We start from the raw sequence: 12,294 nt of genomic DNA on the forward strand, positions 1-12,294 counted from the left end.
CATTACACAATCATTATATACAGTAACTTTCATGGAGTACTTGTTGATCGCACCTATATGCAATGGCAACAAATTAATTTGCAGGCTAATTTACTCATTGAGCCCCTCTAAATTTTACAATACATAAAGGAGACGCCTTGCCTTCAAAATACTGATGTACATATTAATATTAACAGTGTTGGGGAAAGTTACTTTTAAAAGTAATGCATTACAATATTGCGTTACTCCCTAAAAAGTAACTAATTGCGTTACTTAGTTACTTTTTGTGGAAAGTAATGCGTTACATTACTTTTGCAGTCACTTTTTCTCACCTGTTATGACATACAAACTTGTACATTTACTGGGCTTGCTTGTATGTTTTTATTAATTTTGATGAATACTTAATCAGTTTGCGTGCAAATGAGATGAGTAAATGCTCACATTTAGTCTAGAACTAATTACGGAGCCCCGACATGACATGCAGGAAAAAAATAGTAGGCTAAATCGTACGCACTGATTTATTAATTCATTCCCTCGATTTACTAAAACATGTGCATGATTTACTATTTCGTTCCCTCAATTTATAAATCATGCGCACGATTTAGTAAATTGAGGGAACGAATTAGTAAGTCCTGCACACGATTTAATAAGTCGAGGGAACGAATTAGTAAATCATGCGCACGATTTAATTTATTTTCTTGCGTGTCATGTGCGGGGCTCCGTATATAATTTCTTTCAACATGGAGACAGAAAAGCTGTCAGTCAATACAATGGGAAAACTTACTTGCGTTACTTATTTGAAAAAGTAACTCCGATATTTTGTTGTAAATGTAAAAGTAATGTGTTACTTTACTAGTTACTTGAAAAAAGTAATCTGATTACGTAACTCAAGTTACTTGTAATGTATTACCCCCAACACTGAATATTAACGTTAATAATAGACCAAAAAAAAAAAACTCATTTACAAGCTAAATAGTAAACTTTAAAAAGTAAAGTTTAAGTTTACTATAGTTTTATATACATTTCTATTTTTTTTTTTTCTCAAAACATGCATACAGAAACTGCTGTTAGTAAATGTTTAGTTCAAACAATATGTTCCTCTTTGTGTGTGTATATATAGCCTAGGCCTATATATAACCTATAATCATTATCAAACAAAACACCAGTACTATCTGCAAGTTAAACCTTTTTATTTGTGAAGAATTAACATAATTCTTCATTAGAAGATCAGTATTGTGTTTTAACCCATATATAGGCCTATAAGAATATTTATTTATACTGCGTAGTAAGCAAAATGTTAAATAATCTTATGAAACGCTTTCATATTTTTAAACTCGTTGGTACCATATAGTCTATATACAACACAAAGAACAGAAACAGCCATGAAATTCCGTTTATTATTGATGACACACTGCGCAAGCCCTGTTGAATGATGTGCCGGTGATTTGAAGGGTTTCGGTCGTGAACACAAGGCGGAGTTCACAGCTCGTTTTAGGGATTCCGTTATGAATTAATCATGCAAATCAGTGCAGCAGCAGAGACCACAGGACCTGCACCCGAATGAATGACCAATCAAAAAGGGCGGTCCGATACACCCAGTTTGTACCAGTTTGTCAACAGTTCTCACTTGAGTACATAAAAGCCATTGGTTATAAAACAAGCTCATGTCAGTGTGTTAAATCACTGTCGTTCAGAGCTGACTGACTAGCTGCGCACTTTGCAGTGTTGTAATACACCTGTTCTACTTCCGGAAGTGGTGACGAGATTTTTCCAAGCGCAAGCGTTGACGCCAGGTAAGGAATTTGTGAGAAAAATCTTGTCGAGCTTGAAATGTTAATTTGTGACTACAACAAGTGCGCATCATCTTTAGCGAACAGAACAAAGTTATTGAGCCTTGGTGGAAGATCTGTATTTCTCGCGGTGAAAAGTATTGGTGAAATTATTGTTTCAGGTATGTCTCGCGGTTCGGGAATCATTCCAGATGAATCCATGTTTAATGAGTTCAAAAGACAATGCTTGTCTACCGAGAATTGGCTTAACAAGTATGATAAGAATGACATGGAGGTCTGGGTCGAAGTGGCCCCTTTATCTACTTCTACAAGCAACAAAGGGAACTTAGCAAAAGTGCACAAAATCAAGGTAAGATGTTTGCCTACATTTAACTATTATGATATGTGTGTATGACAATATATTGTTTTGATTTATCTTTAAAAGTTATGGTGTTACATTTTAAAATCATTTAAACCAGTGGTTTCAAACTTTACACCAGAACATTTTATTAGGAACATTTTGTTTTATTAAATGAGTTATGAAATCTGTATGAACCCCCAGTAGATCACAATCTCTTGTTTTCTTTCTCTCTTTCTATTATTTAAGTTTAATTTACATGTCTAGTCCTGTGTGTACTGCTGCCATAACAACACTAATGCAAATGTGTTTGTTTCCAATACAGTGTAGAATGAACATAAAGGATGTATCGGCTGCCGCCATGTATGACGTGCTTCATGACAGTCAGTACCGGAAGTCTTGGGACCCTACGATGCTTGAGAGTTTTGACATCGCTCGTCTGGCTCACAATGCTGATGTGGGCTACTATTCATGTGAGTCATGTAATCTCCATTTTAAGACATTTTTGAGGGTTATTCATGTCTTATGGTTATTATAGTAGTTCTTCTGGGTAGTTCACCTAACAATGTGACTGCTTCAGTGCAGTGGCTTATCACATGGCAGGGCTGAAGATAAGCCTCCTGGGACCATGTTTTTGTGTATTTATAGTCAACACCAAGATTATTTTGTTCCTCTTTTTCTGTCACAGACAGTGAAGTTGTGTCTGTTTATAGGCCTACATGTCATATAAATTTTTTATGTTATTCACAGGGCTGTGTCCGAAACCCTTGAAGAACAGAGATGTTGTGACTCTGCGCTCATGGCAGGTGTCTGAAAATGAGTATGTGATCATTAACTTCTCAGTGAAACATCCGGTACGTCTTTTATTTACTTACGCCCTCTATTAATAAATGTCTATATAAAGCTAGAGGGCTGGAAGTATCAGATTTACTTAAAGGGATAGTTCACCCAAAAATGAAAATTTACTCGCCCTCAAGTTGTTCCAAACCTGTATGAATTTCTTTGTTCTGCTGAACACAAAGGAAGATATTTGGAAGAATGATTGTAACCAAGCAAATCTCGCCCCCCATTGACTACAATAGTAAGAAAAAAACATACTAAATAAGTAAGATCTGCGAGATCTGCTTGGTTACAGTCGTTCTTCCAATTATCTTCCTTTGCATACAGCAGAACAAAGAAATTCATACAGGTTTGGAACTACCTGAGGGCGAGTGAATGACAGAATTTTCATTTTTGGGTGAACTATCCCTTTAAAGGTTAAATGTGTAGTCTGCACCACTAGTGATACCAAATGGAATTGCAAAAATAATGACTGTTTTCAGTTTTCACCAATCCAAATTCACATAAATGTAGGAGAAAATATTGTAACATTAAATATTGTACTCATTATTTTATTATAATAAATAATATAATGTATTAATATGTACATTTAAAAAAAAAATATGAATACTCTAATAAAACTTGGCTTTCATTTTAGAAATATCCCCCACGAAAGGATCTGGTAAGGGCCGTTTCCCTTCTGACGGGATACTTGATCAAACCAACGGGGCCCAACAGCTGCACTTTCACATACCTCTCACAAGCTGATCCCAGAGGTATGAGCTGATTCGCTGCTCCTTTCGAAATGTTACCCGTCATTCATTTACATTGTAAGACTTTAATTTTATTACCCTTTTTTTTTTTTATCTTTTAGGGTCTCTTCCAAAGTGGGTTGTCAACAAAGCATCTCAGGTCCTGGCTCCAAAAGTAAGCGAACATGTTTAGTCTCTTACTACGGTTTCTGTCGATTATACTCTTTAAGGATGCGAGTATCTTTGTATGTGGGTCTGTGTTTAAGGTTTGTGAAATCATAATTGTTACCATGGTAACCAACTGGAAGATCTTGTACTGAAGACGCTCACGCAGCACTTGCTGTGCCAAATTGAAACTTGTTTATCTTGTTCTGTCTGTAGGCTGCATGACTACAGTCTTTTTTTTTTTTTTTTTTTTTTTTCTTTTATGCCTTTAATAATGCTTCAGCCCTCATCAAGTGTTCAGATTGATATTTGAAGATAACTAGGGTGAAGATGTTCTTCTGATTAAGAATAAGAAGTCAGTCTTGCTTTGAATTGTGGCTTATTGCTGTTCGTTTCATAGTCTTGTGTGGAATTACAGCATATGTAGATGGGCTGTTTGCAGTGTTACCAGACATATCTCTGTCCAAAGGGCACACTGATAACAGTCTATACATCACACTTGGTGTGTTATACTCTTATTGAAAACCGAGGTGTTTGTCTTTCCATTGACCATTGATTTTATTATCATCACGCATATACTCAAAAAAGTTTGTGAAATAAGTCTCTAATGCTCAGCAAGGCTCCATTTATTTGATAATACAGTAATATTGTGAAACTATTTTAATAATATTTTTAAAATGTAATTTATTCTTGTGATGGCAAAGCTGAATTTTCAGCATCATTACTCCAGTCTTCGGTGTCACATGATCCTTCAGAAATCATTCTAATATGCTGATTTGCTGCTCAAGAAACATTTCTGATCAATATTGTAAACAGTAGTGCTGCTTCATATTTTTGTGGAAACTGTGATAGTTTTTTTTTCCAGGATTCTTTGATGAATATTGAAATAATGAATAGGAAGTTCAATAGAAAAGCATTTATATTTGTAACCATGTTGAAGGAACATGTATAAACATGTCTAAAAGGAGGAAGAGGATTTTTTTTTTGATTATTTGTGGACACTTAAAGGGTTAGTTCACCCAAAAATGAAAATTCTGTCATTTAATTACTCACTCTCATGTGGTTCCACGCCCATAAGACCTTCGTTCATCTTCAGAACACAAATTAAGATATTTTTGATAAAATCCGATGGCTCAGTGAGGCCTTCATTGACAGCAAGATAATTAACACTTTCAGATGCCCAGAAAGCTACTAAAAACATATTTAAAACAGTCCATGTGACTACAGTCGTTCAACCTTCATGTTATGAAGTGACGAGAATACTTTTTGTGCGCCAAAAAAACAAAATAACGACTTTATTCAACAATATCTAGTGATGGGCAATTTCAAAACATTGCTTCAGGAAGCTTCGAATCGGTAGTTCGGAGCGCGTATCAAACTGCCAAAGTCACGTGATTTCAGTAAAGAAGGCTTCATTACGTCATAAGTGTTTCGAAATTTTAATGGTTCACATGACTTTGGCAGTTTGATACGCGCTCCGAACCACTGATTCGAAACAAAAGATTTGTAAAGCTTCGAAGCTTCATTAAGCAGTGTTTTGAAATCGCCCATCACTAGATATTGTTGAATAAAGTCGTTATTTTGGTTTTTTTGGTGCACAAAAAGTATTCTCGTCACTTCATAACATGAAGGTTGAACGACTGTAGTCACATGGACTGTTTTAAATATGTTTTTAGTAGCTTTCTGGGCATCTGAAAGTGTTAATTATCTTGCTGTCAATGAAGGCCTCACTGAGCCATCGGATTTTATCAAAAATATCTTAATTTGTGTTCTGAAGATGAACGAAGGTCTTATGGGCGTGGAACCACATGAGAGTGACTAATTAAATGACAGAATTTTCATTTTTGGGTGAACTAACCCTTTAAGTGGGTTGTTTACTGTTTAGTAATGTTGTTTAACAAAATAACACCTCATTACCTTTAGTTACCCTGCCAAAAATTCTAAAGACCCAGAAACACTGTTTATTTATAATTATGCTTGAGCAGAAAGACCTACTGCAATCTGAGTCATTGCTCAGCCTGAAAATGAGGTTCAACTGGATTCCACTTCATTGTTTGGGTTACACAAGACTGAAAAATGAGCAAAGTTCAGTGTCACTTCCATTGATACTCGTGCCACTCCCTCACCCACTTCTGTCATTCCACAGGTCTTAAGAAGTGTTCATAAAGCCGGTCAGAGCTACCCTGCATGGAAAGCAGCAAATTCTCCTGATCATAAGCCGTGGCTGTACCCCATACAGAGCGAACTGCCCATGATGGATCCAGCAGAGCTGTCCATCCAGCGTGGAGACTCGCTCGAGAACGTGGATGAGAGCTCATCCAGGGATGTTCAAGAGAACGAGGACAGCAGCTAAAACAGCCCAAAGAAAAGGCGACATCTAAACGGATAGTTTTTAACTCTAGTCCATGTCACAGGGTCAGTCTCTTAACTCTCACCCCACTTATTGATTTCAGCATTCCTCCCTCCCGCTCACAGAGTAAGAGTTTACAATCACTGTGCTAAACATTCCTTTATTGATGTCTGGGTTTCTTAAGGGCATCACATGTGACATAATGGTGCTTACTTGAACAAGGGAAAATACTATGCAGTTCTGCTTCTTAATTTAATTGAAAGCCTTTTGAAGGTGGTGTATTTGTTTTTGTTTTTTTGCTTCTGTAATTTATTACTAAATGGTTTTGATGAAGTAATACCTAAATTGTTATTGACATGCAGGTGAATAGATTGTTTCTTTATGAATATAGTCAAACATGTTTAATCCTTATTTTAAACCTCCATGGTAGGGGAAAGGTTCCTTGCAATGTCATCCTTTTTATGTTTGTGTATTTGTGTCTGTGCCTTTTCAAAGAGCTGTGTCTGTATTGGCATGTGTGTGTTTAAATGATTAACACCAAGCAACCATGGGAGAAAACCTGTGTGTAATGGCCTTGTAATATGACCAAAGCAGTCCAAGACACAATGTGGTATTACCTCAAGATTTATTACTTGAAGTGGTATTAGTTCATTTGCCTGTAACAGGCAGAGGTAAACAGAAGGCAGAAAAATGCAATGATGGAGCTATTCTGTACTTCTCAAATATGTATGTATTTGGCCCTTGAACGTGAAAGAAAATGGCATGTTAACAACAATGTGATACCAGTGGATCCATGCAGACATTTGCATTATAGGTTGCAAAGATACCCAGATTTATGACATGATATTTTTCTTTCTGAGGATGGATGGATGGATATGTACATTTGTGTTTGAGAACTTGAATTTCATATATATGAAGTCCTAACTCACTAAAGGGTAATATTGTTTTATACTTTTAAGTTTTTAAATAAATTATGTTCAAATTGTCTTTTGAAGACTTTTTTTTTTTTTTTTCATCTAATGAGGTGCAATATTGTAGGTTTATTATTAGCACTGCACAATAGTAGTTCATATTACCAGTAGTTATATTTGCTTCTGTTCCATTGAGTTCCAGTGACACAGGAAAAGGTACACTTGAATTTTGTGTAATTCAATAAATTAGTTGAATTTTAATAGGACTTGTTTTATATTTTTATTTATTAATATTTATAGTACCACTAGTTGATACAATGTGACCCTGGACTAGTCATAAGTCGCACGAGTATATTTGTAGCAATAGCCAACAATACATTGTATAGGTCAAAATTATCAATTTTTCTTTTATGCCAAAAATCATTAGGATATTAAGTAAAGATCATGTTTCATGAAGATATTTTGTAAATTTCCTACCATAAATATATCAAAACTGTGGTGGATCTGCATTGCTAAGGACTTCATTTGGACATCTTTAAAGGCAATTTTCTCATTATTTTGACTTTTTTGCACCCTCAGATTCCAGATATTCAAATAGTTGTATCTTGGCCATCATAACAAACCATACATCAATGGAAAGCTTATTTATTCAGAAATAAAATGACCCTCATGACTGGTTTTGTGGTCCAGGGTCACAAATATTAACATTTAGTTACCAGATCAGTGAATATATTCACTTTACATCTCACCCCCACCCACACTTTCTGAGCTTTTTCTCCATACATGTTAATTTAAAAAAATGAGCTCAAGTATTTGCACATGAACAGCACTTTTTGCATGAGCATACTGATTTAATTACAATTAATTAGTCAGTAGCAATGTGTTTATCAGCAGGACATCAGTTGATTCAATTATTAAATAAGTGCTTTGCCTCAGAATGTACAATTGAAATGTAATCACAAAAAAAGACAAAGTTAATAAAATAAAGAATTTGATATATTAGACATTAATATTAGCGTCATTCAAATAATGCCTCTAAGTGATGATATTATAATAGCAGATCATAATCTATTCATGTACCCTTTGCCCTATAACAGTATACAGTTATTTCATTCAATAAATAACACTACTACCATGTTTTCTTTTTATATGCATGCCATATCCCATAAAATATGCTTATTTTCCCAGAGGAATGGGATGAGAGAAAAGACAGGGAGGAAAGAATCTGGAAATGTTACCAGCTGCATTCAAAACTTGCACAGTTCAAAAAAAAAATGCCTGAAAACCTCCAATATGGGTGAAGAAGCTTTGAATCATCAGCCATGTTCTGAAGTGTTTGAAGATGATTTCTTTGAGCACTATTTCAGTCAGAGACTGAAAGTCGTTAGTAGGAGGAACATGATGCAGAGAAGATAAAAGTTTTGCTGACACACCAACGCCTCATCAGCTGCTTCAGTCGTGATGGTCAGCTCCGCCACCTAGTGTACAGTCCTCTCCTTCTGCCGCTGGTAATCTAGAAAAACAGATGCAGAACATAAACTTATGTCAGGTACTCAAATTGAATCAGTTAACTGCAGTATCCAAATTAAAACAGGCTAAACTATATATACCTAAAATAGAAAGAAAGGAATTCACAACAGGGTGTATTGAAAACATCAAGCTTGTATCTCAATGGAAGGATGAATGTAACTCACTATAAGGGAAGTATCGGACCTTCATCAAAATCTCTCTTGCTGTCTTTAAAATCTCCACAGCCTAGGAGAAATCAAGAACACACTAATTCTGTTTAGAGAAGGAGATATCCTGTGTGTTTCTGTTTCTTGGACGGACATATCAAGTCTTACCCTTGAATGCTCAATGTCTTGAAAGTCCACATCATTGACAGAAAGCACCTGATCACCCTCTTGTAGTCCTGCCCTATGTGCATCTGAATCTGGGACCACCTACCAAAACATTTTGAACAAGACCAACATGATGATGAAAGCAGTTCTTCTGATAAACAAAGAAGGTTTTAATTGACAACTCACCTTTGAAATAAATATACCAAGTTGCGAGGCCTTTCCTCCACGGATATTGAAGCCCAGTTGTGCTCCAGGGGGCTTTTTTAAGACTATAGTGCGAGGTAGGAAATGAGTGAGCTCATTGTTATAGTCAGGATGATGTATCCTCTGATTATAAGGAAGAAAAATAAAAATCAGGTCAATATGATCACAAAATAAAAGTTGAAAACATGCATTAGTAGTGTTGAAGCACCTCTTGTGGAGGGATCCATGCAGGGGGGCTCTCATAGGATGGAAGAAACACTACTGGCAGTTGATAGTCATCGTATGGAATCTTTTGGTCCATGTTTTTCGAGCTAGAAATTGAAGATGCAAAAAGATTAAGTCCATCGACAGATTATCCTCGATGTATTTTAACTAAGTGTAAGGACTCTGCTCTATCTTTAAAGACTAACGTTAAATGAAGTTATTTACAAAACTATGACTATACTGATGGCTAAAGCATGAAATGACGAACGATTTATAATTAAAGAGATGTAAATACACTCTCTACGGTTCTCATTGTACAGTGAGTACAGCAAGCTAGTTTGCTAACACTCAACAATAAACACAAGATGCGCTGCACAATGAGCCATAGCCATGAAAAATGATCAATACGTTGCCGAATAAACTGACGTTGCAGATATACTCGTACTAAAATGAAAGACAAATAATATATACAGCTGCTTTTGCTCGATAGTTTTGTTTTTATCTGTTAACTCACCAAGAACTTCTCGAGAGAACATTAGCCCCGCCCTCTTAGAGATCACGTGACCAGCACTTTTTTTCCCCTTTCCTTGTTCTTCTTCTTGTCTTGAATAATGGCGGATAGCAAACAACTTTTAGTTGCATACCGCCACCTACTGTACAGCAGTATGTAACATCATGTCATTTAAAGGGTTAGTTCACCCAAAAATGATCATTCTGTCATTAATTACTCACCCTCATGTCGTTCTACACCCGTAAGTTCATCTTCAGAACATAAATTAAGATATTTATGATGAAATCCGAGAGGTATATGACTCGGCCATAGACAACAATACTCCAACTCCACTTTCAAGGTCCAGAAAGGTACTAAAGACATTGTTAAAACAGTCAACGTGACTGCAGTGGTTCAACCTTAATTTTATGAAACGACGAAAATAATAAACAATCTCTTCTCTTCCCTGTCATTATCCTTACGTAGTTGATGCAGTAAGCACAGCGAAGGCTTTGGTGTTTACGTCCGAACGCGGACTCATTATTGGGCAAAGCTGGCCAATAATGAGTTGCCATTCTGATGTAAAACTTTGAAGCACTGGACATAAACAACATATGAGAATGACACAGAAGAGAAGATATTGTTGAATAAAATCGTTTTTTTTTTGCTTTGTTTTTGCACACAAAAAATATTCTCGTCATTTCATAAAATTAAGGTTGAACCACTGCAGTCACGTTGACTGTTTTAACGATGTCTTTAGTTACTTTCTGGACTTCGAAAGTGGTGGTTAAATTGCTGTCTATGGACGAGTCATACTTCTCAGATTTCATCAAAAATATCTTAATCTGTGTTCCGAAGATGAACAAAGGTCTTAAGGGTGTGGAACGACATGAGGGTGGGTAATTAATGACAGAAATTTCATTTTTGGGTGAACTAACCCTTTAAAGTGTTCTCATATTCTGCTCATCAACCCTGTGTCTTTAAGAAATTCAAATAGTGCCTTCCTGGTAATTCTTATGCCCTCTCCCTCTCCTTCTGTTCCCAGTCTCCCCATCAGATTCCACTCCATTCCTGTCTCCTGAACCCTATCTTGAAATATAATATAATATACACCTCATATAATATACAGTGCAATATGACGTTCAGCATTTATTTTCTTTAATCCCACAGTTTTCACTATTCCTTTTCCCTACTAAAAATAAGGTGCCATTCAGTCCTGTGTGATCCACTCTCAGTCTTGTTTTTCCTCCCGCCTGGTCCTTTCCCTACAATTTTTAATACTGACAGACTTTTGTATTTTATCATATCCCCTTCCTTTCCTGTCTTCCTCCCACTATTTCTGCCTTATTTCAATACCTTTCTTCTTAACTACTGCTTTTCCTTCTCCTTTTCCGAGTGGAATTGGAACTGTTATTTCCCTTTGTAATGCCTCTTTTGCTAATTTGTCTGCATTCTAGTTTCCTTTCACTCTCTCATGTGCTGGCACCCAACAAAAACGAATATCTATGCCACCCCGATGTAATCTTAACAGTGATGAAGTTCTACAAGTAGGTCTTCTCTGACAGATGCCATTGACTATGCTTTTTATGATAAGGAGTCTGCGCATAATACCACCCAGTCAGGTCTGACCTCTTCAACCCACTGTAACGCAATGATGGCTGCCATGATTTCTGCTGTATACAGATAACTGGTCTGATAATCTTTTTGATATGTTAATTTTGAATTCTGGGATATGTATATTCCAACTCCACCACATTCCTGTTTGCTCTTAGATCCGTCTGTATAAATTTTGAGATAATTATAGTAGCTTTTACAGTTATATATATGCTTGTTTTAACTCCCACTTCCTTCATTCATCATTCTTCTCCTTTCCTAAAGAAAAATATTGATATTGGGACAGTTTCTTGCTTTTCATTTTGGCCTCTGGGTTGTCTCTGACAACTGCCCTTCCTGTCCCATTGCTTAAGTTCAAGAGCATCCTAAGATCATGAATGGGTACTTTGTTTCTAAAGGTCAGCTATGCTTCTTTAGATTTTTTTTGTTTGTTTTTTTATAAAGGACTTCAAGGATATGTTCAGCAGCTTTTGGTAAGATTTTTAGGTATGTGCCTAATCAGAAATTGGCTTCTAAAAATGATCCTGAAAAAAAAAAAAAATCAATGGACTGTGTCAACAAACTCCAGTCTCTCATAATGTCCCCTTGTCTGGACTGCTTTTGTAGAAACAGAAGCTGTGGCTTCAGTTCATCAGCTTATGCATGAGTAAAAATTAACTATGTGACATTGGCAATCATCCACAGTGCTGTAACACACAGTGTGTGTATTTTCAACTGAAAATACACCTTTTCTTTTTCAGCGTACTGCCCATCATCTACCTCTTCTTCGCAGGACTTGAAGCTGATTGTGACATTTCAATAAAACAATAGCTACATTTAGAAAATATACGTCTTGTTA

The 12,294-nt window shown here is 36.1% G+C and overlaps 2 protein-coding genes across 2 annotated transcripts; one reads left to right on the top strand and one right to left on the bottom strand.

The window, feature by feature from the left end:
- The first annotated feature begins 1,504 nt into the window (after positions 1-1,504).
- stard14 (START domain containing 14) lies at positions 1,505-7,179 on the top strand. Its single transcript, XM_051859591.1, has 7 exons — positions 1,505-1,772; positions 1,931-2,118; positions 2,432-2,579; positions 2,857-2,960; positions 3,584-3,701; positions 3,800-3,852; positions 5,989-7,179. The coding sequence occupies exons 2-7, from the start codon at positions 1,933-1,935 to the stop codon at positions 6,193-6,195; spliced, it is 816 nt and encodes a 271-aa protein (XP_051715551.1). The 5' UTR covers positions 1,505-1,772; positions 1,931-1,932; the 3' UTR covers positions 6,196-7,179.
- A 553-nt stretch (positions 7,180-7,732) lies between these two features.
- On the bottom strand, positions 7,733-9,994 carry pdzd11 (PDZ domain containing 11). Its single transcript, XM_051859597.1, has 6 exons — positions 9,867-9,994; positions 9,357-9,459; positions 9,131-9,271; positions 8,948-9,046; positions 8,798-8,858; positions 7,733-8,616 (listed from the first exon to the last, which is right to left on the bottom strand). The coding sequence occupies exons 2-6, from the start codon at positions 9,447-9,449 to the stop codon at positions 8,582-8,584; spliced, it is 429 nt and encodes a 142-aa protein (XP_051715557.1). The 5' UTR covers positions 9,450-9,459; positions 9,867-9,994; the 3' UTR covers positions 7,733-8,581.
- Between the last annotated feature and the right edge of the window lie 2,300 nt (positions 9,995-12,294).

This window comes from Ctenopharyngodon idella, chromosome 14, assembly GCF_019924925.1.
Source record: "Ctenopharyngodon idella isolate HZGC_01 chromosome 14, HZGC01, whole genome shotgun sequence".
NCBI lineage: Eukaryota > Metazoa > Chordata > Actinopteri > Cypriniformes > Xenocyprididae > Ctenopharyngodon > Ctenopharyngodon idella.

Bases quoted from the DNA above. Each gene is read 5' to 3' on its own strand.
- pdzd11 (XM_051859597.1), bottom strand. From the start codon at position 9,449: ATGGACCAAAAGATTCCATACGATGACTATCAACTGCCAGTAGTGTTT. The intron at 8,859-8,947 runs GTAAGACTTGAT...GATTTCTCCTAG, and splicing joins AAGACATTGAGCATTCAAGG to GCTGTGGAGATTTTAAAGAC. The intron at 8,617-8,797 runs GTGAGTTACATT...CTGTTTTTCTAG, and splicing joins GGTCCGATACTTCCCTTATA to ATTACCAGCGGCAGAAGGAG.
- stard14 (XM_051859591.1), top strand. From the start codon at position 1,933: ATGTCTCGCGGTTCGGGAATCATTCCAGATGAATCCATGTTTAATGAG. The intron at 2,580-2,856 runs GTGAGTCATGTA...TGTTATTCACAG, and splicing joins TGATGTGGGCTACTATTCAT to GGCTGTGTCCGAAACCCTTG. The intron at 3,853-5,988 runs GTAAGCGAACAT...GTCATTCCACAG, and splicing joins CTCAGGTCCTGGCTCCAAAA to GTCTTAAGAAGTGTTCATAA.